Source organism: Artibeus jamaicensis, unplaced genomic scaffold, assembly GCF_021234435.1.
Source record: "Artibeus jamaicensis isolate MK-2021 breed Jamaican fruit bat unplaced genomic scaffold, CSHL_Jam_final contig_464, whole genome shotgun sequence".
In the NCBI taxonomy this organism is placed as follows: Eukaryota; Metazoa; Chordata; class Mammalia; order Chiroptera; family Phyllostomidae; genus Artibeus; species Artibeus jamaicensis.
This window is the reverse complement of record NW_026521842.1, coordinates 13,341,818-13,368,534: the sequence shown is the minus strand read 5'-3', so window position 1 is coordinate 13,368,534 and position 26,717 is coordinate 13,341,818. Positions and strand designations below refer to the sequence as shown.

The 26,717-nt window shown below is 43.5% G+C and overlaps 1 protein-coding gene across 2 annotated transcripts in view; it reads right to left on the bottom strand.

Moving 5' to 3' along the window:
• WDR59 (WD repeat domain 59) overlaps window positions 1-26,717 on the bottom strand; it is a 126,228-nt gene that overhangs the window by 21,283 nt on the left and 78,228 nt on the right. The window contains exons 22-26 of one of the 2 annotated variants that reach the window (XM_053666597.1): window positions 25,342-25,492; window positions 25,174-25,246; window positions 22,411-22,537; window positions 21,893-22,035; window positions 16,118-17,175 (exon numbers count right to left, since the gene is read on the bottom strand). In XM_053666597.1, the coding sequence (XP_053522572.1) occupies window positions 16,940-17,175; window positions 21,893-22,035; window positions 22,411-22,537; window positions 25,174-25,246; window positions 25,342-25,492 (730 nt within the window). In that variant the 3' untranslated portion in view covers window positions 16,118-16,939. Of the gene's footprint in view, window positions 1-16,117; window positions 17,176-21,892; window positions 22,036-22,410; window positions 22,538-25,173; window positions 25,247-25,341; window positions 25,493-26,717 lie in introns of those variants that run through there. The other variant, XM_053666598.1, reaches the window with a different exon arrangement.

The window sequence follows — 26,717 nt, the reverse complement described above, 5'->3', positions numbered from 1 at the left end:
CGGGGCAATCCAGTCACTGGGTTATGATGCTGTATGCAGGGGCAGGGTCAGAGAGGGAACAATGGCACTTGCTCTGCTCTCTCCCAAATTTCAGTCCCCTCTGCTGCTTCCCACAATCAAATTGGGCCCTTCTGGTGCTGATTCCCGGGTGGGTGAGCTTGTGTATGTTCTAGGACCCTGTGGGTCTCTCCCATGAACTCTCCTGTGAAGCTGGGAGCCACTCCCAGCAACCCAGCCCCCACCAGTGTTTTCAATCAGTGCTTTTAGGCTTTATTTCCCACCGCTGGGGTCCTGGGTTGTGCAGTCTGTCTCGCTGCCCATTTTTTTGCCTGGTTTATCTGCACGTGAATGTGAGTCTGGGGTCAGCCAACCGCCTTGCGCTCCTCACTGGGTTTGCTCGTTTCCTCCCCACACTTGGGTCTGCCACCCACTGCCTTTTCCTTCTGGGACCCCTCTCAGCTGGCCGCCGACTCCACCCCTCTTACGGGTCTGGATTAATGGTTCATTGTCAGACTTCCGCACAGTTCGATTTTCTGTCTGTTTTGGTTGTGTTTTTGTTTCTAAATCTTTGCTGTCCTTAAATTTGGCTGTACGAGGAGGCTCAATGTTTCTACCTATGCCTCCATCCTGGCCGGAAGTCAAGTGCTGCCTCTTCACCAAGTACAGCGGTAGCCCCACTCTGGCCTCCTCTTCCTGTAATTCAGTTTTGTTAATGTATCCAATCATAGAATCATCCTTGCTTCCAACAGGAACATAGTATCCAACCCAGACCAAACCTCCAATTCCATGAACCCCCATCGAAATCACCTAATGCCAGGGCAAACCCTGTCACAAGGTCCTTGTCGTGCCCTCTCACTGAGACACTGAGGTTCCACTATGAGCAGTCTCCCTCTTTGCAAGGAGCCATGAGCCCGACTGTTCACCCCCAGTGTGCTCCTGGTGATATTCATCTAGGTGGTATTGATGGGGGTTTTCTTAAAAACTTTAAAAGCAATGGATCCTGTCCCCAAATACTCACAGGTCAACCCTCATTGACTGCCTCCCAAAGTGGATTTAGTGATCTCCTTCCCAGCATCCATCTCCCATCTCTCTTCGTAACCACCACTAATTTCATTCTTGTGAGTAATGCCTCCCCCACCCCACTCGACCTACCCATTCAACTCCTTGGCTTCCAGGGGTCCCCCAGGCTCAGATCCTTCATGTGGGGCCGGGGTAGACACCCCCCCACGGGTGCCCAGGACCTCCTGCACAGCCTTCTGGGCCGGCTGCCACACACCTTTCCCGCGGCCCTGCAGGCGCTAGTCTGCACTACAACCAGCAGCCCAAAGCCCTCGGCAGCTGCTTGGTGTAGGAGGGGCAGATGCCCTGAAGTTGGAAACAGGATTCTTATTATTCCATGACTACAAATGTATATATGCACAGTTTTTTGTTTTATAAAACTGAAATACTAACATAAATATAAGTTCTTTATCATGCCCTTTTCACTTAATGTATTATCATTATTTGCTCCAAATTGTTCCAAACTGCTGGAAATTCAAATTTCTTGAAATGGTCTTCAGCTAGCCCTATTTGAGGTAAAAATCTCTTCTTTTATTTTCTATAATTGTCTTTTGAGACTATTGTGGAAGAAGAGTCAAATTTTCTTGGTGGCATTATTATTCCAAGAGACTATGCAATATATACTCAATGACAAAACTCTTTAGGGCAGGACCGATAAAATATAAACTTAATTGTCAGCACCTATTAACTAAGCTATGAACCTTAAGGTAATGGCAGGCTGATGGCCTGCAGACAAGAAGTCACATCTGAAATGCAAAACACACCCATAGATTTACCTGGTAATAAATCTGCTCAATAAAACTTTAAAAGCATAAGTGCATATCTTTGGGTATGTGCTTTCTTAACTCATACAAGCCTTTTGCCCCAGGCACCACACTCCTGCTCAGAATGAAATTGAGGAAATGCAGTGCTTTGCAGTTGGCTGCCTCCCACACACAAAACTCTTCTCAGACAGGCCCTGAGCCGTCAGCAAAACTTTGCTTTATAGTTTTTAAAAATTGATTTTGGCACGGAAACCTTACAATATTTAACTACTTCTTTTTACATGGAAAAGTCAAAGCAACATATTAAAAATTCAAACTACAAAAAATTAAAATTAAAAACTATTTTTCACCCCAACCCCCTCTAGGTCTGTGCTCCAGAGAACATTTCTATTAATAGTGTATCCTTCCAGAAAACTTCCATGCATTTATGAGTATATATATCATAAGAAACAGAAATAGGGCCACCCTTCACACACAGTCTGTGTGTTCTGTCATTCAATGTATATGACAGCTCACAGAATCTGCACCCGTGTTGCTAATGGGGCGCAGAATCCCACTGCACAAGCACCCCCATGGGTTATTTAATGGTTCCTTAGAAATGAACGCTTAGGTTGTTTCATTTTCTCTATGATAAATGATATTAAAGCCAACAGTCTCACACAAACATCTTTGTGCATTTGTGGAAGTGCATCTATGGAATAAATCGAGTCAGACAGGTGGGCACGGAACAGGTGGAGAGCTCTTGCCAAACTCTTATCTGAGAAGTCCACACCGACAACGTGTCTTCCCAGCTTCTTCACCTTCGCCAGTTCCAGTGGAGAATGGCATTTCCTCTGCGTGGGAGTGCGCACGCGTGCCCTGAGCCAGCACCCCAGGAGTGAAAGGTTCCTGTCATTTCTGAACACGGTGACCCAATTAAATGAGATCAGGGGAGTAACAGGGATAGATACTGTTTCAAAAGTGCATCCTTATTTCTAAGATGATTAATTGGTTTTTCAGCCTAATTTGGAAAGATTATATACTGAGCAGTGCTTTGGTGTCACTTCCTGATTACTCCTTGATCTGAAAATGTCAAGCTAAGAATTAAGGCAAGGAAATCTTATAATATTTATATGTTATCCTCCAGATAACATAGGAATAATTACAGTTTGGATTCAATTATTTAGAAATGTCAGCACATGTCATTTGAAATCTTGATAATGAGGACAATTCATATTATATACTTACGAGAAAAAGGCAGTGTCAAGAACAGGTTAAATGAAGTGAGGGTAGCAAATCTTCAACCATTTGTCACCTCCTGTGAACGGCTTTGAAAGTTACTAACTCTTGCCACTAAGAGAAATTGTAAATCCCTTACTGAAATACATTTAAATAACTTGTTTGTTTTAGAAGAGTTTTAGACTTACAGAAAAATTACAAAGAGTACAGACAGTTCCCATACACTCCACACCAGCTTCCTTTTGTGTTAACATCTTACATTGTATTTGCCACAATCAATGAACCAGTATTGATACACTACTATAACTAAAGTCCACACTTTATTCAGATCTCCTTAATTGTCCTTCTATTCCAGGGTCCTATTCAGGTTGCCACATTACGTTTACTTGTAACTTTAGCTCCTCTCTTAGCTGTGACAAGTTTGCAGACTTTCCTTGCCTTTGATGACCTTAACACTGAAAATACTGACCAGGTATTTTTTTAGAATGTCTGAGGTTGTGGCTCGGGCTGGGGAGGGGGGGGCAAGAGGATGACCCTAGGGGTAAAATGTCCTAGTCTTCACAGCATACCTACCGTCATATTGCACTGTCCCTATGACTAATTACTGTTGCTGTTGACCTTAATCACCTGGCCAAGTGAAACACATTTAGAAACTTCCTATGTTGACAGAAGCAAAGATACAGAACATGATGAGTTGGGTCCCGAGGGTTTCCAAAGCAAACCCTTTGACGATGATGATTAGGGACGGGAGACCCCTAATTCTCCAGCAAACCCTGCTAAGGGAGCAGAAGGAAATCTATGCCAGAGTGTAACAAACTTCAAAGCAATACTGGAAATTTTGAAACACACTGTTCAGGGCAGGTAAAGTTGTTCAGGCAGCACAGGGAATACAGTCAATAGGATGTGGTAACTATGTGCAGTGCCGGGCAGGTCGCTTCATAAATTATATAAACGTCAAACCACTATGCTGTACGCCTTAAACTAATGTAAAATAACACTGAACACCAACTGTAATTGAGAAAATACATTAAAAAAAAAAGAAACAGATTGTTCAAAACAACCCCATTGGGGTAAGCACTGTCACTCACACTTTTGGGCGGGGGACACTGAGGCACACAGTTCAGGGTACACAGGCCGGCGGAGGTGCAGTCACGAGGCTGGGCCCCAGGGCCTGGGCTCTCACAGCTGTGCACACTGCTGTCTCCTGTCCCAACCTGCACTTCCCAGACTATTCATGACGTGGAACTGGGTACGCAGGAACAGATTATCACCCGTGCCAGCAGCAGGGATCCCCTCAGGGTGTAATTTAGGTATGAGCCTCGGCTGGGTTGCTGGGTTTAGTAACCTACAATACAAGATCCTCACTTAAATCTGAACTCCAGATGAACAACAAAGTATGTTACTACTGAAATTCAAAGTTGCCTGGGCATTCTCTATTTTATCTGGCAACCCAGTCCCTGGCTGCATGATTCCTCGGGCCTGACTTTTCTTCCCTCCACCCCCCAGAGTCTCTGAGTTACTTCACTTTCATAAACCTCTTTCTTGCTTAAAAATGGTCTTGGTGGAGTCCATTGTGTGCCACCAAAACCCCTCACATGGTGACTCTGTCAGTGTGGGACAGTGAACAAAAGACCTTGAAGATTGTGTTTCAAGAAAAAAATGGGAGTGAATGCAGTTCGTGGTGTAAGAGAACAGTGCCATGTGCCTAATGCAAAGTGCCTTTCTGAGAATTCCCCTTAAGATGTCATAACATCTGTTTGCTTCATGGCCTTATGTTACGTGTCTGAATTTTATTGGCTCTGGAGTTTGCGACATCCAGAAGAGTTGCACACCTGTACTTTGCAGATGAGCAATTAGAGATGTGCAGAGGGACTGTGCCTTCCCTAGGGTCACGTGGCAAAAGCTGAGGTGAGCACAAAGGTCCCCAGATTCGCAGATGCTATTCCCACTACTCCAAATTCCTAACCCAGAAAGCCCTCGTTATACTAAGCTTAGTGCAAACTAAAATGTAGGCTTGTAAAATGGCAGGAATCATGTCTAATTAATAAATGTGCTTCTACAAAGCGTAGCACAATGCCTAAAATGAAAGAGATACCTGTTCAATGGATGGATAGAAAAGTAGAATCAGATGTATAAAAGATCTGTTATTTAAGTGTTAATGTATTAGGGGAGATTAAATTCTTGCCAACCCAAAGTGGATCTTTAAATGAAAGCACATAAGGCAGACAGAGGGAAAGGCGGTGAATTTCATTAATCAGGATTTCTACAGTCCATCTGGTGCAGCCTCCTAACCAATGCAAAAATTCTCTCTACAACACCTTTAACAGATGCTACCAAGAGAACTCGTCTAGTGATGGGGAGCTCACTACCTTATGTTGGACAATTTTAAGTCTCCTCCAGTGTGATCCAGACATTCCCAACCCCTCCATCCTGCAGAGGTCCCTTTATCTTTAGTGTATACAGAAGGCAGTTCCAGGCTGCCCCCTCAACCTCACAGATTTCTCTGACACTGGTATGAATCTAGGCAGTCCAGGCTAGAGTGTGTTTGCTCACACCTCAGCGCCCACCTTCACTGTCTTACCGGTCACTTCACACCACCCTGAATCTTAGTCCTCTTTTCTCATTCCCCCAAAACCCTCAGGACACAAAGTCACTGTGTGTGGCAGGCTTACTGTAGGGTTAGTAGCAGCTGAGGGCAATTATAGCACGGAATAGGAAGCAATGTCAAATTGAACGTAAAGGATCACTGCTCCGAGAAATTGTTTAGCCATTGCCCACCTCGGCCAATTTCTCACTCAGGTGTCCCACCAGGGGCTACATTTTCTGCCAGGTTGCTTTCCCCCAGCACTCCTCACCTTTCTCCCTTCTTCCCATAGCTCTACAGGGAACATAAAAGTTCCTCTCATCTCATCAGAGAGGAATGTTGAGCTCTTTTTTATCTTTATATCTCTTTATATCTTTTTGCATCTTCTCCTCTTTGACCACACCAGAGGCAGCTCATCTTTCAAACTCAAAAAAGCTCATCAGGGTTATTTTTCTACATAGAAAAAATATACATAGCAATACTCTAAAATGAGATACGTAAACTACTAATGTCATGGCAATCAACTATTTTTTTTCTACTACCACTGATACTGAGCTGAAATCTATTTCCTTGTAGTCTGTTTCCATTAATCCTGCTTTTGACTTCTGGAACTAAAGAATAAATCTAATTGATTTTCGGCCATTATAAGTCAGTAGTTCATGTCTTCTCTAAAGCCTCTCTTGGGCAGGTCAAAACTTTCCAATTTTTGTAATAATTTCTTCATTGTATATAGTTTCCACACTCTTCACCAACTTTCTTTTTAAAATTTTATTTATTTATCTTTAGAGGGGAAGGGAAGGAGAGAGGGAGAGAAATATCAATGTATGGTTGCCTCTCGTGTGTCCCCTGCCGGGAACTGGCCTGCAACCCAGGCATGTGCCCTGACTGGGAATCGAACCGCATTCCTTTGGTTCTAGTGAGCCACCCGTCAGAGGTTTGCTGCACATCTTCCTGGCGTAACAGCACTACACAGTGAACGTCAGGCCAAACTACAGGGAAGCCGGGTTCCGCTCCGGCTTTGCCAGGCGTTCTGTCACCTTGAGTGCAAAGTCTCAGAGCCTCAGTCTCACCAACTGCAAAATGGACTGTGTGTGAAGGTCAATGTTGGAAATAGTAAAAGTACGTAAAACAGACATCTACCTGACTTCAGCTTGACATTTTATTTTTTATTATTTTAATTTTTTATTTAATTTTAATTTAATTTTCTCCTTTGTCTGCTTCTGCCTTTCTCTTTTGCCTCTAGAATCAATGCTGGTGGAATTCTCTGCACCGCCTCACTGACCAGGCTCCTGGACTGATGTCACCTCCCCCACATCCACATCCTTAATAACTGTGTTTTAGCTCGGGTTCTCATTCTAAAATTTAATTTAAAATTAATGTCAAAAGCTCAGGTTTTAGCAATAATGTGTGAGAAATGTTCATACTTAAGAAGGTGAGATGCAAGATCAAAGGGCTTTGCTTTTCTGCTGGTGTGTGGTTGTCCAATCACTGGATCAATGGCTCTAAGGCAAATGACAAGTAAGTAGATCCTTTATTTCACAACTACAGAAACAGATGTAGACTAGTCTGGACCAAACTGCATTCTCAACCTAATTTCAAACTGGGGAAAAAAAAAAAAAAAATCCATTCAATTCACCAAATCTAGATCTCTGCTGCCACCTAGTGTAAATAATTTGTTTTACAGATATAAACGTTGAAGTTTGGTGTCTAACAATTCCACTTGGAGCTCCTAGGCCTTGTCTAATTCAGGATTTCCAACTAGGCCTTGTCTAATTCAGGATTTCCAACTTTGTCAAAGATTCTTGTGAGAAAAACAAGGGAGTATATCTTTAAGACCTATGGGACCAAATGCATCTAAAATGTTTACAGAACAAAATGTTTGATTCCTTTAGGATATGGACTGGTTCAAGCCTTCTAAAGCCATTGAGCATATTAGTTCTGGGACATTCTGCTGAGAGAAAAGAAAATCCACCTATTTGAGACACTAGCGTTGATTTTCTTCTCCCTTTCTTCCATTTCTGATCTCCATTAGGAAAAGAAGAAGAAATAGAGACAGTCTTGAGGGTGCTTTCTGTTCAAGAGTCACTCCCTCCACACTAAGAACGTGACAGAAGAAAGCAATGTCTGGTCTGGCTCCAGCCTGGAAACCCGAGTTATTCCCCATCTGGGCACAAAGGCGCCCAGCAGCACAGGCCAGTTCATGCTGGCAAACCTTCTAACCTTCTGCAAGCATGGAGAGTGACAGAGTGCTTTCTGGAACAGCAATCCTTTAGAACAGTGACAGCAAAAAGCTGAGCTCTATGAGAAGAGGTATGTCACTTCTAACTGTTTTCTCAACTCTCGTATTGTATCTCCACTTAATGTAGCAAAGTAAAGGTAGTAACTGGAGACCGTTTGAGATTTATACTACTGTAAGAGAAGTATTTTTATGAAACTCATGTCTGTGCTTTTTCTTACCTTACTTTCTGTTCATTCAATCTGAGTTTACCTGTGGGCCTCACCAGGTATGAATGGGCACCTTCTCTGGTGGCACTACTGGGGACTTCTGGCATCTGGTTTGGGAGGTGATAACCAGTCTCCCAGGATCAGGTGTGTATTTTCAAAGTGATGGCAGATAACTACATGTATCATCTACTCCTGAAAGTTCTAACTGCTTTCCAACCACCAGTAGTATTACTGGCAAATCATTCCAACCACCATAGGGGATCAAAGTAAAATATTAAAATTGGAACAAGACACTAGCCAGTATAAGTCAGTGTTTCATGTCTTCTCTACATCTTCTCTTTGCCAGGTTAAAACTTTCCAATTTTTATAATTATTCTATTTTAATTAAATTTTTTATTTCTTTGTAGAGAGGAGGGAGGAAGAGAGGGAGAAACACATCAGAGTGTGGTTGCCTCTCACACTCCCCCTACTGGGGACCTGGCCAGCAACCCAGGCACGTGTCCTGACTGAGAAGTGAACCCAGACCCTTTGGTTCACAGGCTGGCACTCGATCCACTGAGCCATACCACTCAGGACCAATTCTTCATTTTATAGTTTCCAAACTCTTCACCACTTTTCTTATTCTTTGAACACTGTTCTCCAGCTTTATAATTTTGTCATTTCAAGAGTGGTATATAGCAAGAATCATACAGAATGTAACCTTTATGGACTGACTTTTCACTCGGCATAATTCCCATGGAAGTCATCCAGGTGGTTACGTGTAGCCCTAGCTCTGCAGTTCATTTAACCATTCACTAATTGTCAGACATCTGGGCCAACTGCAGTGGGTTATTACAAATCTGCCGCTTTGGTATTTGTTTTCTGTTCATTTCCTGTTTTTCTTGTCTTCCTGTGGGCTACTTGAAGATTTTTAGAATACCATATTGACTTATTTTTAGCTTTTTTCTTTCTAATTTCTTATTGTGGCAAAATACACATAACATAAAATTTACTATCGTAACCATTTTTAAGTGTGCAGCTCCGTGGTATTAAGTACATTCATAGTCATGCAGCCATCACCACCATCCATCTCTATAATTCTTCATCTTGCAAAACTGAAACCAAATCCATTAAATAATAACTCTCCGCTCTTCTCCTTCCAGCCTCAGGCAACAACCATTCCACTTTCTCTCCCTATGGTTTTGAGTACACGAAGTACCTCATGTAAGTGAAATCATACAGCATTTGTCTTTTTATGACTGGTTCATTTTATGTAGCATAATGTTCTCCACATTTGTCTATGTTGTCGAATCTTACACAATTCTCTTCCCTTTTTAAGGCTGAATAATATTTCATTGTATAAATACACCATTTTTGGCTTATCCATTCATCCATTGACGGACATTTTGGTTTGCTTCCACGTTTTAGCTATAATGAATAATACTGCTGTAAACATGGATACAAAAATATGTCTTTGGGACTCTGCTTTCAATTCTTTTTGGTATATACCCAGAAGCGGAATTGCTGATAACTCTATATAGAATTATACGACAATTCTACTTTAGATTTTGATGAATGCCATCCATACTCTTTTCTACACTGGCTGTTCCATTTTCTGTTTACTGTTTTGCATATATCATTCTGTATAGTGTCCCTAGTGGTGGCTCTGGGTATTACAAGATACACGTGATTTACCAGTCGACTGGTATTAAAGTTTCGCCCCTTCAGGTGAAGTGTGGAAAACTTCATTTAGGTCCCTTTACCTTCCCCACTTTTAAATACCATTTTTTGAGTACCAAGTAGGTTACAATTTGCTTCACTCATCAAATATGATTTATGTAACTTATAATTATTATATGTACCCATATTTCTGCTCTTTCTATTGCTCACCCTTCCTGCTGCTCCAACATCCCTTCCTTTGTCATTCATGTCCATCTGAATAACCTCCTCTAGCCACTCTCTCAGGGCAAGTCTGCTCGTGACAAAATCCCCTTCACCCTTGAAGGATAATTTTGACAGATACATAATTCTAGGTTGATGGTTTTCTTCCAACTTCTGAAAAACTGTTATCCACTCTTATGCATTTTATTTGGAGAGAGAGGAAGGGGAGAAAGGGAGAGAATCTTTGATCCCCACTGCCTCTCATATGCACCCCGACCAGGGACTGAACCCCCAACCCAGGCCTGTGTCCTGACCAGGAACTGAACCATTGACCTTTCACTTTGTGGAACGACCCCCAACCAACTGAGCCACACTGGTCAGTGCTGTTGTCTACTTCTTTCAAGCCTCCACAGTTTATGCTGAGAAACTCATTGTCATTTGAGTTGGTACATTCAAGATTTTTTGTCTTTAGTTTTCTGAAGGTTAATTATGATGTCTCTTGACATGGACTTCTTTGGATTTATCCTATTTGGATTAATTAATAAATTTAAAACAGCGAATAAATCTCAACTGGTTGAATTGGTAGGTTTGTGCTTTCCACTAAATTTGAGAATTCTTTGGACATTATTTCTTTGAATGCCATTTCCAGCCCCTCTCTCTTCTGGGGTCCCCTTCTGGGGCTCCGATGACACAACTCTTGTGTCTTTTGTCACTGTCCCAAGGCTCTGATTGCTTTTTCCCCCTGGCAACTCTTTCTCTGTTCTAATTGGTTAAATTCTATCCCAAATTCTGTTAATTCTATTCTGTCATTTCCACTCTGCACTTGAATTCAGCAAGGTTTTAAATTTGTTATTTTCAGTTCTATAATTTCCATTTAGTTACTTTTATAACTTCTATTTCTTTGCTGAGGTTTTCTGTCTTTTAAATTTGTTTCAAGTGCGTTTGTAATAGGTTGTGGAAGCTTTTTTATGACGGCTGCTTCGAAATCCTTGTCAAGTAATTCCAACACCCACTCACCCCAGTGTAGGCATCGGCTCATTGTCTTTTCTCATTGAAGTTCTCATTGTCTCGTTTCTTGGTACAATATGTGATTTCCGATTGTTTCCTGAACATTTTGGCTATTAGGTTAGGAGATTCTAGGTCCTATTTAAATCTTGTGTTCAATATTTTAGCAAGTAACTCACCGTATTTAGGCTTACCTTTGATAAGTGGGCTTGGCCTACTTTGCGGGGGCTGTGGTTCCAAAGACAATTTAATTTTCAGAGCCTTTGTGGTGTCACTATGGTCTGGTTAATTTATCTGGTGCCACTGGGGGTGCCACTGGTTCCCACTGGTGCTGCCTGAGGGGTCAAAGGGGTTTTGTAGGCCAGCTGCTTGGCACCTCCAGGGACATGGGGACGAAGAGGCTTTCTGAGCCAGGCACTGGGTCTGGAGAGAGATCCTTCGCCACTGCTCCCAGCCACCTGGTGTCTCAGTGGGGGGGGAGATTTTCAGGTCCAAAAGGCAAGGGGAGTGTTAGGTCACCAGCTGCCTTTCAGTGGAGGAAGAGTCAGATCAGACGTAAGGCAGAGTGCCCCCAGCTGCTGAACCTAAACTGGGAACTGCCCAGCTACTGGATGTCAGCCAATCCCTCTTGCTGGGGCTACCCAGTTCAGCTGGCATTAGCAGGGCTCTCCTTCCTTCTGGGCCCCAACTGCTAGGTTGGGGGCCATGAAATGCTGGGTACTGGTCACTTTCTTCTTTTGGGTGGAGGGTTATAAACCAGCTTCCCTCCATGTCATTCCTCCAGCGCTGACGTCCCTAACCAGTTCACCTTTCAGAGTGCTCTGGTTGTCTCTTGTGTCATTTCCAGGATTAGCAGTTATACTCTGCACAGAGGGGCAGCGAAGTCCTGGCACACTACCACATCCAGTTTTGATACTCTCCTACATTATATCCATTGCTGGAAGAATATCATAACGTATTTTCAAGTGAGAAGCTAACTGTAGTGTAAAGCACAAAACCACATTTTTCTACATACAAAAAATTCCTAGTATCTGCACATTTGTATGAGAGAAAAGTATACAAGAATAAGCTGGCTGCTGGGGAGACAGCAGGAAGATCATGAATTTTATTTATTTCCTTATATTGTTTCACTGATCTCAGTAAAAATCTTTGTTTTTAAAGAAACAAAGGAAATGATTTTCGAAAGTCAATTCTGAAAACTGGAAACAACCCAATGTTCTTTTGATGGGGAAACTCAAGAGTTAAAAAAGTCTTTAGCCCTGACCTGCATGGCTCAGTTGATTGGGTGTCATCCCACAAAGCAAAAGGTTGCCGGTTTGATTCCCATTTGGGGCATATGACTGGGTTGCAGGCCAGGTTCCTTTCTTTCTCCCTCCCTTCCCCTCTATAAAAATAAATAAATAAAATCTTTAAAAATAATAATAAAAATTTTTAATGAAACTTTTTAAAGTTTTAGTTATAGTTAATAGGCTTACTGGTTAATGCTTATAGAAAGCTATTGCTCCAGGAACTGGAGTGCACGACCAGACCTACTCTGACTCCAGGGGGCCTGCCAACAGTTCGAACTTTGGGCCCCGGGAGGACTGCAAGCAATGAAGATGGTACCTCAGCCACTGTGGACCAGGATACAGCTAAAGACTCACTGGTCAGCAGATGAAGGGATGCCAGGAAAATCACCAGACTGCAACTTTCATCTGATTAACCTTTTCCCCCAAATTCCAAACCCCTTATCTGCCCTTTTCTACTTCTTATTAAAAAGGCTGGCTTGAGATAAGATGTTAAGACCGTTTTTAGGGTATATGACCCAACATCTCAGATTGTTGGCATCTGAATAAAGCTCCCATAAAGATTCAATCCTTGTCTCTACTTACTGGTTCTGGCAGTGACAGGCAGCACGAACACAGACTTTTCCAGTTTCACTTCAACAACTCAACAGGTTAATGGTTTAACCTGCTGACGAATATTTAAGTCCTCCCAAAATCTGATGATTTTCTTTGCTTGTTAGAGAAAGGAACAGATGACATTATCACTGTGCATATCTTTAAAGGCACAGCCAAATGCTGCAATGAAAAAAAAAACAGGAATGAGAATCCAACTATTGCTTTTTCAGCTTCTGAGAAATGTGGTCATTTTTTGCCCATTGGATAAAAGGTTGAATTAAGTGTTCAGGGGAAAATCTCTCCATAATTTATTATCCATGTTTAAATCAAAAATATCAAGAATTTTATCACATCAAAATATAAAGACTCTCAGGAGACTGTAGACAGAAACACCAATTAGTGTTTAATAACCACCAAACACTTGTTTGCATCCTCAATGATCTGTCATAACACATTTGGAATTTTCCTACTTAACAGGGAAAAGAGAGTAAAAATTAAAATAGACCAGACATGAAATCTCACCTATCCTTTATATTACACATCATCAAGCCAAAGATATGTTCTTTGGCTGGTGATGACTGGTGTGACTGATTTAAACACTTCCGTTAGTGATCTTTTAAAAATTAAAATCGGTGCTCTGTATTTGTGCAGAACATCCCTTATGCTGTTGGTAGATAATAAAAGGCGGAGAAGACCTCGCTTACAGGTAAAGCTCAGACTCCTTGGCACACTGTCGGGACCCACTGTGCTCTGACTCCTGCCCTGCTCCCTAGCTTCAATTTTCTGCACCAGTGCAAGCCTTGCCTGTAGGAAATCACATACAGTGCCTCCCAGTGCCATGCTTGCTTGTCCACCCTTGCCTTAGCCCTTCCCATCCCTGCCTTCCCCCTCTCCCCCATCTGAAGAACACTCACCCTTACACTCAGCCAAGCCTCTTTCTCTGTACAATCTTTGCCCTCAGTGGAGTGACTCCTTCCTCCCCGCAGAGGTCAGTAGCACAATGCAGTGTAAGCGTTTATATAAACACTCGAATTCTTGCTGTAGTTTATACTCTAGCAGAGCAGAGACCACCTTCTTAACATTCACCTCTGTCCAAGTGTTCATCCCATGGTAAATACTTGGTGAGTTAAATCAGACCTTCTTGGACTTAAGGAAAAATACCAGGCCAGAGGTACTGTGGGATAAATGTGCGAGCATTACGGAATGCCAACAGGACAGATGTAGTCCTCGTTCTGACGAGGACAGTGAGCTTGAGGGAGAACGAGGAAGCTAAGGTGTGTGTGTGTGTGTGTGTGTTCTTCCCCAGGACCTGTCCTTTGCCTGTGTGTATGAGACCCTGTTGCCAGCTCGAACTCTGAGGAAGGCAGGAAACAGTAAGCCATAAAGTAGAGGGTGTTATTTATAACCCTGTTTTCTGAACTGTTTTTCCACTGACAGCGAAATCAATCTTCTAAGAAACTGTTCTGTTGCAGAGAGACCACCACCGAGCTGCCCCACCCTTCAGCGTTTCAGTGTCGGTCTTCTGACAAAGTGATTGACTCCTGTCTTTCCCTCGAGTTCCTGCTGCATTAAGGAACCAGCTTTCCCCTACATTCTGCCAGCCAACCAGGGAATCACTGAACACTAAGGAAAGGAGCTCCCAGTTTGTGAACTCAGCACCTCAGACTGACCGCATTTTTATATTAGGTGAAAGTCTACCAAAAGAAGTTAAAGCAACCTTGATTCTGTCTACATGCGTTACCAAGGAAAACGCTAAGTACCTGTGTTTTATGGGGGCCTACGCACAGGGGAACAACATCAAGCTGATGGTTACTCAGAAGGCTCAGCCCTTCCCCTATTCTTTCCGCAGGCCACCTAAGCAACTTTTTGTTTCTGGGGCAGAATTAGACTGCTAGCTCTGCTTTCTTTGCCAAGTTCAAGGATACTTTGGAACATAGCTTGTATTATTATTTTTTAAACAAACAAACAAAAAAGGACTTAGGTGCTTGTAATAATCTATTCTGAGGCATAGAGAATACCAACCATGGCCAATACCCAGACCAACATGTTTCCAATAGCGAAGATTTTTAAATTATTAGACTTTTGTTCTGGTAACTAAAAAATTCAAAAGGAATATACATGTTTTAAAAAGACAGAGATGGTATGACTTTAGGTGGTGGGCACACTGTACATATGCAGATCTAGTATCATAGAAATCTACACCAGAAACCTATATAATCTTATTAACCAATGGCACCCAATAAATTTAAGAAAGATTACGTTATATAATGTTTTAAGCTTTCAAGTTCTTCACACCCATTATTAAGGTTTTTTCCGTTTAGAAGACAAGATTCCTATAAACATATGAATTAAGACAATAAACACATCTAATTCTTGACTGGGACAGACAGGGACATATTTTTACATTAGCTCGAACAGCGGGGCACAGGGAAGCATTGTTCTCTGCAGATAGTGCGATTTCATAGAGGAACACAACAGATCACGTCAGTGACACTGGTCAATCTACCCTGTGGTCGCCGTGACAGCAGTGTCACCACCACCCAGTGGAAGGCCAAGAGAACAAACTCAGGTTTCCTCGGCTGCCGCCTTTGCCTCCCACGTGCCCGCTGCACCTCATTATTCGATTCACTCTGCGCAGACCCTGGCATCTGACCTCGGAGCAGAGCACAGGGTTGAGTCCCTGCTCTCACTGTGCAGGACCCAGGCTTTTCTTACATCACGTTGTTTTGTGCCAAGTAACACAAGGACCAAAGTAGAAACCTCATCCAAAACGGTGTTCTGAAAATGTTTTGACCACAAGCCTCAGTAAGAAGTGAATTTGCACTGTGACCCACTCTACACGTGTGCAGGTTTTCACATGTACGCTCACAAACAAGATACACAGAACGGTACTCACCCTAGCCAAGAACGGTCATTCTGATCATTTTTCTCCTCCTTGATTTCATCTCTGTAATGCTGGTTTTTGCCCACTAAATTGATCTCACGGTCCACTGATGACTCCTGGCCGGCAGTTTAAAACAGTGATGCGCAACACACAGTGACACATGCAGCTACATTTCTTAAGTTAATCAATCGGAAATGGTACAAGTCTAAGAAACAAATATAAATTTCAGGAGCAATATCAAAAAGGTTTCTTTTTCCAGGCACACACCAAATGCAAAGTGTTGAGAATGATTCTGAAGAGTGGGTGGACATGGGAGTCATGAGCAGTGAGCACAGATAAACAGGGCAAAGGCTGCGCAGGAGCCGGAGCGAAGAGCAAAGGCGCTCACAGGAGCCCGGCCGGCCTGCACGGAGGCCGCGGAGATCGTTGCCTCGGCCCCGCCACGGTGCCCCTCGCTTTCCTCCTGCTGAAAGTAACCATTAAGACTCATTCAGATGGGGGTTGAGAAGAACCTTAACTGTCAAATTTTATTTTCTTCTGCCAGATGACTAAAGTAAATCAGCATTTCTGTTGAAAATCTGAGCACTCATTTGTTCCTGTCCAAGAGTTAACTTCAATTAGAAGTAGGGTAAAAAAAGATTCACTAAATCATTATTGAATTTCCTCTTTTTAAAAAACAATTATAGAATTTTATTAGCCAAGGAAGACCAACTGAAAGAGAAATAATAAACGAAAAATACATCTTAAGAACCCTTAAGTACACCATATATTTACAATTTAAGCATTCTATTTTAAAAGACAACTACCCATCAGTTCATGAAATGTACCAACATATCTCACAGGCCCACTTGTCAACTAAATTAATGTCCACTGTCCTTTGGCTCAGGAGACTGTCCTTTGCACCTGATCTTGGTCTCTGTAATGGCATCAGAAAGGATGCTGTTCGGTGGTTTAAGGCTAACACCTTTAAAGTTAACATGGCCCAGGAGGCAGGAGCTTTTCTTCAAGAAAACTTGTACTTGTCTGCCCAGCTCTGCACACCTGCCCTCATCCACCTCCAGTGACATCCACGCCACCAACAACCACACTGAAGAGAGGGCCAAGGCTCTTGCAGCTGGTGAGGGAAACATACCCCGGGCTAGTTGGGAAGGGGTCCTCTGGCCTCTCTCCTGGCAGAGAGCTTGTCACGCGGCACTTGTGGGTCCTCTTGGATTTCCGGCAATTCCCACGGTCTGTAAGTTCAGAAAGTACTTTCCAGCAGGCAGTGACACCCACACCCAGTGGGACACACCTCCTGGGTCCGAAACCACTCCATCATGTGGCTGGTATGCCCCCCGTGCCCGCAGGTCAGGCAGAAATTGGACGACCCTCGAACTGCCACGTGGCAGATGGCGCACTGGAACGTGAAGCCTTTGCAGATGGTGCACTGCGTGCCTCGGACCTCGCTCCGGCAGTGGCTGCAGTACACGCCGAACTCTGGAAGTGGTTGGAGATGGCCAAAACAAGAGACACGTGAGTTGAGTTCTGAAAAAGCAAACTGGGCATGACGAGCTAAGGAACATGACCACACCTTAGGGCTCTATAGTATCCTATGAGGCCGGTGATTTTTAATTTTCTTTTTTTAATGAGCAGAATACCTTCTTTTACTGTCTCATTAAGTGTTACAAAGAAGAGCTGCAGTCCCTGCGCGGCAGGGTGTGGGCAGAGGGCATGGCGGGTGCCTGGCTGGCACAGATCCTAGTCACACCCCAGTGCCTGCAGCGTCTCATTCCTCTTCCCACCCTCGACTGCTGTGGGGGCCTGACACACAGAGGGTGATGAACAAGTGTGTGCTGAAAGCACTGCCGGACTCGGTAAACACTCAGATGAGAGCTAGTTGGTCTTCCTATCTCTTTCCTTCCTACCTGATGCCGATGACCAAGCAGCAGGTCAGGATCGCTGGGGAGGGTGCCAGGACCGGTCTGCCATGACTGGTCCCCAGCCTCCTGGAAGAGACCCAAGGCCTAATCCCAGCCCCACCCACCCCAGCGCCACCTCCAGTGCAAACGTTCCCCTGTGCTCTCTCTACTCTTCTCAGGAGAAGCGGGGGCAGGGTGGGCGGGCTCTGTGTCCTGTCACTGCCTCCACACCGTCTCTTTTCTTCTCCAGGCTAACGCCACCTGGCTTCACCAGCCTTTCCTCTTTTTCTCAGCTGTTACCTACTGATGACACTTCCAAACATGAAAACTTCTCTTGGTTATTAATCTTCTCTCCACCTTAATTTTTGGCATGATCCTGGGTGTCTTCAAAATTCGTGCCACTAACCCGCTGTACACCGGACCTCTCAGGTCACTGCCCTCTCACCTAGTCTACCACCTTCACTTTCACTTTCACCCCATCAGCCCCCATCTGATGGCAATTTCCCCTTAGGTGGTAGCTTGAATTATATGGTCCAACTTTATAACCACTTTTTGGCAAACACGCTCCATGCCTCTGCCCTCCTCTCCCCCCACGGTACCACCCCATTCAGCCTGCACCCTGGCTGACCTGTCACCTGCCTGCTCGTCTGCCCTGGAGTGGTCCTGAGAGAAGGCCCGCCATCGCGGTGTGTGTCCCCCAGCGCCGGGTTCTCTTCCACTCCCCAGGTGGCCACTTCATACCCCGGCCACATTCCCAAAACGCCTCCCTCACGCCCATGCTCCCCTCTGTCACCTGATGGCCTCGTCTCTCACTTCCCTGAGGGAACGAAAGCCTTCCAAGAGGGGGCCCTGCGTCCCTCTGCCACCAAATCTTCAAGTTCCCCTCGGTTTGTTCCTGTTGTCTTACTTAACAGGCAGTGCCTCTGCTTCAAGACAACGGGCCACCATAAAAACACCAACAAATACTTTTTAAATACACAGTCACTTTGGAGGAAATTTTATAGTAGTCCTAGTGAAGGTAAATTGTGAGCCAAATCAGACTGGCTTGATAATTGTGGTCTAACAATAGCTATGCCTCTTAGCTGCACACACAACGTAAAGAGTGAAATATTCTATATCCTTTGTTGCATTACCAAAACCAGCACTGCTTTCCACTCCCACCGCTGCTGAGAATAAGCCTTTCAACCCATTTAACTGTTTCTTTTGTTTTTACCTCCCTGTCTCTAAACAACCTGCTTATAAAGCTACTTCTTAGTTTTCTCATTTAAGCATTATCTATCAACTTTCTGCGGTGGAAGTGCTCTCACCCTCCACCCCCCCACCACCACCTGTCCCTCGTCTTCCCCAGACAGTTCTATTACCATTTGGTTGGACCGCTGTTCTGTTTGCACGTCATTCAAGCCGTGCACCATGACAACTTCCCCTGTCCTGCACATTTTCTTTCCTGGAGTTGGTAACTGTCTTGTTTCCTTCATCTGCTCAGTCTGCTGTGAATTATCAGTAATTCATCTCTAAACGCTCCCTTAAATACCTGAATCTTCTATAGACACTGAATACTGAAATACACTAGATGTTTTTTCCAGTTTTCTCTTTTGGAGACACTGCTCCGGAAACTCCAAGCTGGACTGGTCTACCTCCAGGTCTGCCACGTAGCTCTCCCTCCGCCGTCACCCTGACTCCCTCGTTTCCTGGGCTGGATCCATTCCCCTTCTTTGAATAGGCTGCGCACTCACGTTCACACTCAACTGGTCACTTGGAGATGGAATCCTAGGTCAGAGATCATTTTCCTGAGAATTCTGAAGGTACTGCCGCATGGTCATCTAGTTTTCAACGTCTAGGTCACTGCTTCCAGTGTCATCTAGTTCCCTGTGTGTAACCTGTGTTCTGTCTCTGGAAGCTTCTGGGGTCTTCTCTTTAACCTAGGTCTTTCTTCACTCATCCCGCTAGGTGCTGGGAAAGGCCCTTTCAACTGGAAATGCGTTTCCCCTCTCTGGCGAATGAACCTCCGGTTTTCCGCAGGGGCAGAGGAAGGGTGGGGACCTGCTCTTCAAACCAACAGCAGGGACTTGGGACCCTGCAAAGGGCACCAAACAATACTCCCATTTTCAACCTCACCTTCATGCCACTTTCAGAGGTACCAGGTACCCCTAATTCCTGAGCCATCTAAAGGTTCTGCCATGTGTCTTACTGTTTTTCTGCCTGACAGTTTGGGGTTCAGCCCTCTCAGGCCCTATAAAACCAGCTACCGCTAACATATCTACCTCCCAGGTCCCGAGTTTCATCGCCAACATTACATTTCCTGCATGGTTACGCCTTTTCAGCAAAGCTCCACACAGACACTTAAAGGAGAGAGGAATCAGTGTGTGTTCAGCCCACCTTCCTATCAGTCTTTCATCTTGCCCTTTAAAAACCACCTCTTCTCTTAACTTCTTTCATACCACAGTCTTGATCATCAGTGACTCATTCTCTTTTTTTGTTAAGATTTTATATTTACTTAGTTGAGAGAGAGGGGAAAAGAAGGAGAAAACGAAGGAGAGAAACACTGATGAAAGAGAGAAACATCAATTCATTGCCTTTCAAACACACGCTGACTGGGATCCAAACCCACAACTCAAATATGTGCTCTAAGAATTGAACTGGTGGCCTTTTGCTTTGCGGGACGATGCCCAACCACGCCACACTGGGCAGGGCAGTGACTCCTTCTAAGTCTCTGTTTCCGGTTCTTTTTTCTTCCAAGCCTCAAGCTCCATGTACCAGTTTCCTCTCAAGGCCCACGGTGGGTGGCTCTCTTATTCGCTCTCCCATACTCTTCCTCCCCACCACAGCTCCCAGGTAAATGCACCATTCTCACGGCTTAAATACTGTTTATGTGCTGAAGATTCCCAAATTCCTAATTCTAGCCCCAATCTCTCCTTTGAACTCCAAATTCACACCTGACTGCCTACGCGACTTCTGCAGTCTGACATCTCACACATCGTGTCTGACTGTCCCACACTGAGCTCTCAATTTTCTTCCAGTCTTTTCTATCTTAGAACATGGCACCAGCATCTGCCCAGTTGCTTAAGCTGAACACCTAGGAGTCATCTAAGCTTCGTCTCTTTTCCTCAGTCCCACACTGAATTTGTCTGCAAGTTACAATGAGTCTACCTCTAACATGCATTTTAATCCATCCGTCTCTCCCCAGTACCATTAATATCACCCCTAGACTGAGCCATCGGTCTCTCTTTGACAACTCGGACAGTTTTCAGTCTTCCTACCTCTGCCTCTGCTCCTCCAATCTTTTCTTTATATAACAAAGTGATCCTCTTAAAATGGAAAGCAGAGCAAGTAACTTTTTAAAAATATTTATTTATCTTTAGAGGGGAAGGGAAGGAGAGGAGAGAAGTATCAATGTATGGATTGCCTCTCTTGCGTCCCCTGCTGGGAAATGACCTGCAACCCAGGCGTGTGCCCTGACTGGGAATAGAACTGCGATCCTTTGGTTCACAGGCCCGTGCTCAATCCACTGAGCTACACCAGCCAGGGCTTAGAAACCAGAGCAAGTAACTTCTTAATGCCCTTTGAAGCTTACCATTGGACTTAGGATACAATCTAAATTCATTACTTAAAAGGTCCTAATTATCCTACTAACCTTTTTATTTACAAATACAATACAAATTATAGTTATAATCTAATTATCTAATTATAATTTTATACCACTATTCTCAATCCCTGTGCTCTTGCCACGCTAGGCTTCCTTCACTTGTTCAAAATGACCAGTCACCTCTCCCACTGGCCTGCTCCCTCCACCTGGATGCCCTTCCTGCTGCCTCTGCCCAGACAGCTCCTTACCCTCAGACCTCGGCAATATACGGACGGGCCTTCACATTATACCTCAACGCAGCTTCTAAAATTCACCCTCCCTGCTCTCCCTTACTCCACACCCTTTTTGTTTGCTGTTAAATACTGATCACAATTTTTAATTGCTTAATTTTTCTCCTTCACCAGTCCATGAGTTCCATGAAGGGAAAAAAAATGTTAGCACTGTGCCTAAGAGGAATTTGATAGATATTAGCTGAATAAATGAATATTCTAACTTCCAATCAATATCTGAGTATTGTAGAAAAAACTACTTCTGTTAACAATTAAAATTTACTCTTATCATGAAATGTAAGGATTTTCAGAAGCTTAAAACAGACTCAAAATGCTTCAGAAATTTCTGCTTATAAACAAGAAACTAAGACTTCATTCCAAGTTCAAGTTCAATGACAGAAGCTTTCAGACCATGATAGGAAAAGGAGAAGCCGCATGCTCACCGATGCCTTTGTGGGGGTCAGGGGGGCAGGAAACAAACTTCAGCACTTCGGCTCGCTTCTCCCTCAGACCCCAGCGGTAGAGGATTTCTCCATAGCATTTCTTAAAGTCATCAAATTGCTGGGTATTGGCGGGGTCCAGGAGCCTGGATAAAATTCCAAAGATTTCCTGTCAGTTCCTTCAAGAAAACACAAGCTTAGCTCTGGCTGGCGTAGCTCAGTGGACTGAGTGCCAGCCTGAGAACCAAAGGGCTGCCTGTTCGATTCCCAGTCAGGGCACATGCCTGGGTTGCAGGCCAGGTCCCCAGTAGGGGAGGCGTGAGAGACGACCACGCATTGATGTTTCCCTCTCCTTCTCTCCCCCTTCCCCCTCTCTAGAAATAAATAAATAAATAATCTTTAAAAAAAAAAAAAAAGCTTAATACCAAATGGCACTGTATACACCTTTTTAAACTTAAGAGTCCAATGCGGGAGAATCTAAGCACTGGGAAATGGCAGCTCTCACCTGGGAAGGTGGTTACCTTTTATTTTTATCATGCTGGTCCCGTTCTCGCTCACGGGGATCACTGTAGGTCAGACTCCCAAAGCGGACTTCCTCCGGTGAGGACTCTCCCCAAGGTGAAGATGCGTGTTCTATCTCTCTCCCCGCTGAGGAGAATCAAATGGGAAGGGAAAACGAAAATCAGAGAAGGCGTAAAAAATATCTAAAAACTCTCATAAAGCAGTGTGTGTCCAATTTATTCCTCAGAAGAAAAATAAGCTAAGTTGAAGATACTGAGAAATATAACTAAACAGGCACGTCTCCTAGCCTTTTTATCTAGGTTCTTCTTATTAAGGTAATCTGATAATTAAGTACACACATAATAATTAAGCAAATTATAGGACAGTGATATAGCAGCATATTAGGCAGTCATTGTTTATAAAGCCTTTAAATTTAATTTTTCTTGCATTTTTTTCTATTACCTTTTAGTCCCCTTATCCCCCCCCCCCAGCCCCCAGCAGTCACTACACTGTTGCCCATGTCCGTGAGTCCTTTTCCCTTTTTGCCCCATCCCTCCCCCTTCTCACCTCACCCTGGACACTATAAGTGAAATCATATGGTATCTGTCTCTCTCTGACTGGCTTAGCATAATGTTCTCCAGGTCAATCCATACTGCTGCAAAGACTAGAATTTTCTTTTTTCCCAGCCGAGTGGTATCCTATTGTGTAAATGCCCCTAGTTGCTTTATCCACTCACTTACTGATGGGTACTTGGGCTGCTTCCATATCTTGGAGATTGTAAATAACACTGCTATGAATATAGGGGTGCTTATGCTCTTTGAAATTAGTGTTTGGGGTTCCTTCAGATACACTCCCAGAAGCTGGATCACTAGGTCAAAAGGCAGATCCATTTTTAATTCTTTGAGTTATCTCCATACTGCTTTCCATAGTGGCTGCACCAGTCTGCATTCCCACCAACAGTGCAAAAGGGTCCCCCTTTCTCCACATCCTCACCAGCACTGGTTGTTTGTTGGTTTACTGATGATGTCCATTCTGACAGGTGTGAGATGGTATTTCATTGTGGTTTTAATTTCTGTTCCTCTGATGATTAGTGACATTGAGCATCTTTTCATAGGTCTTTTGGCCATCTGTGTGTCCTCTTTGGATAAGTCCCTTGCTCATTTTTAAATTGGGTTGGTTTTTTTGTGTGTTCAGTTTTCTAAGTTCTTTATAAATTGTGGGTATTAAACCCTTATCAGATATATCATCGAATATGTTCTCCCATTCTCTGGGTTATCCTTTTATTTTGTTGATGATTTCCTTTGCTGTGCAAACACTTTTTAGTTTGATGTAGTCCCATTTATATATTTATTTTTTCTTTTATTTTCCTCACCTGGAGAAATATATCCAATAAAACATTGCTATAAGCAATGTCCGAGATTTTGCTGCCTAAGTTTTCTTCTATGATGTTTATAGTTCCAGGTCTAACATTTAAGTCTTTGATCCATTTTGAATTTATTTTTGTGTGTGATATAAGGTGTTACAGTTTCATTTTTCTGCACGTATCCGTCCAATTTTCCCAACACCATTTATTGAATAAACTGTCTTTAGCCCATTGTATGCACTTGCTTCCTTTGTCAAATATTACTTGACTATAAAGGTGTAAGTTTATTTCTGGGCTCTCTGTTCTGTTCCATTAATCTATGTATCTGCTTTTATGTCAGTACCATGCTGTTTTAATTACTATGACCTTATAGAATAGTTTAACATTAGCTAGTGTAATTCCTCCAACTTTGTTTTTCTTTCTCAGGATTAAGCAAATTATGGTATAGTTATTTTGCAGCATATTAGGCAATCATTATTTATAAAGATTTTTAAAGTGACATGAGAAAATGATCATGATAAAATTTATTTTTTTTATTTTTTTAATATTTAATTTATTTATCTTTAGAGGGGAAGGGGAGGAGAGAGGCAGAGAAATGTCAATGTATGGTTGCCTTTCGTGTGTCCCCTGCTGGGAACTGGCCTGCAGGGAACTGGCCTGCAACCCAGACATGTGCCCTGACTGGGAATTGAACTGTAATTGTCTGGCTCGCAGGCCCACGCTCAATCCATTGAGCTACACCAGCCAGGTGCTCATGATAAAATTTAAAGCAGGACACAAAAATCACGTATATAGAATGAGCCCTCCTCTGCCCTACATACACCAAGATTGGAAGAAAACATTCTGGAATGTTAACATATTATTTCTAGGTAGAGCAATAAGTGATTACCATTGTCTTCTCTGACACTCTGCTGTGTTTTTTCTTCACTGTGTATGTGTTACTTTTACAATCAGGAAAATGAAGATCATCGTTAAAAAGAAAATTTAAAAGTCCCAAAAACACAAAGACTCATTAAGTATATCTTTCTGGTCAGCTGGCATCAGACTCTGCTTTGCTCCTCGATGTTGAAAGAGGCATGTAAAACGAAGTGGCAGATGTCCTTGGCAGGGGCACGTGTGATGGAAGAGGTACAGGGCTAGGATTTTGGGGTGAACACTGGGAAGTCTCCCTGTCGGTGTCTCAAGGTCATGGGATGTAAAACAACCAGAAAGGCAGAGAAAGACCTTCCAGAAACTGGCCTGTTCCAGCAGGAAAGTCCAGGTCTTGCTGACTACAGTATTGCCATCCTACCAAATTTAAAGAAAAATGACAAAGAAAAAAATGGAGACTATTCATCAACTAAACATCATTATTAGCAATTCATATGCAGCTTTTCAAGAACTCAACATCCAGCATGGGCTGAGTCAGTTCCATACCGACCTATGTTCCATCCACCAGTGTTGAGCCCTGGGTCTGACATGCTGGAGCAGGAACCAGAGGAGGTGAAGCTGGGCTGCAGGACAAACAACAGCAGCATCAGAATACCATTCTCCATGGAGGTTTACCTTTAGGAAAAGTTAGACACAAACCAGAAAACCAAAAGCTTACGTATCGACTATGGGACACCACAAGATTAGATGAACGGCTGGGGAAAGGTCCCAAAGGGTTTGGTATTCCCTGAAGCCGAGACTGGGCTTCGAACACACTGCAGAGCATAGCCAACGTCTGGACATCCCGGAGCTGGCAGTAATGAGCCAACCTGGGAAACGAGGTGAGAGGAGAGAAAACGAGTCAAGAGAAGAGATGGAGGGAGGACACTATCACAATTATGGCAGGCTGTTGCCTCAGGAATAGAGAAGAAAAGATGCTTACTTCATCCTGGAAAACCCCTCTCAGGTACCAGGGCTTTCTACAGGCCCAGAGGCTTGATCTACTTTGATTCTAGCTAAATTTGCTTTGGAATAGAATATATCAAAGTAATACAAATGACCTAGAAAACTACTCTGAAAGCTTCTGGCTGGCATCAGGCATGGGCTGAGACTTGAACATGCTTCTCCAAGAACTAAGGAGACTAAACTAATGTCTGAGGCCATGCATGCTCTCTCCCAAGCCCCAAGGCAGAACCGCAATGCTTTCTAGAGGCTCCTCTACACTTCACTCATATAACCTAAAGCCACGTGATGGTGCTCAGAGAACACTGCACTATGGCAAGCAGGCAGCAGACTCGGGAGTTGGATTAGGAATATGAGCTATTAAATAAGAACAACGAGGAATAGTTTCACCTTTTGAGTACTTATATATCCCCTTTGCTCCTTTTAGGACCACTACGCTAGAATGCAAGGTAGGGACCAGAGGGACTTGGCCTTTGTGATGGAGTAATATTGATACTTTTCACACCAATCACTGCCTAGTATTTGTTAAGGTATTTCACACTCACTATCTTATGTGAGCCTCACATAAAGTCTGTAAAACAAGCATTATCATCCCTGAGTTACTCTGAGGAAACTGAAGTGTGAGTGTGTAACGTCCCAGGCCTGGCCTTGACCAGTAAAGAAAGCAAAGCTCCCCTGAAAAAAGGCAGAGCTTTCCTGTCTCTCTGTCTGTACCTGGGCCTCACTGTTAGGGAGATTTAAGCGGCTTATCTGGCTGTAAATCTTTTTGCACATCATATTTCCAGTGTGCTCTATTTCAGTGCAATAAGTCAAATACAAATTCAATGTTTTCATAAATTGTCTAACAGGTGAAAGCATCATGGCCTTTGGAGAACATAAAAGCCAACATGTGACTCTCTAATGTGTTCTCAGGGACGAAACTCGACAGTACCCAAGAAATATACCATCTCAAGTGCTCAAACTCCTGAGTTCAGACTGATATGACTTATGGCTAGGCATAAACAAGGACACATGAGTCTGAAATCTTTGTTACAGATGACAAATGGTGTCCAGTTCCTTCTGCTATAAAAAGTCAGTTGGCACAGAAATTAT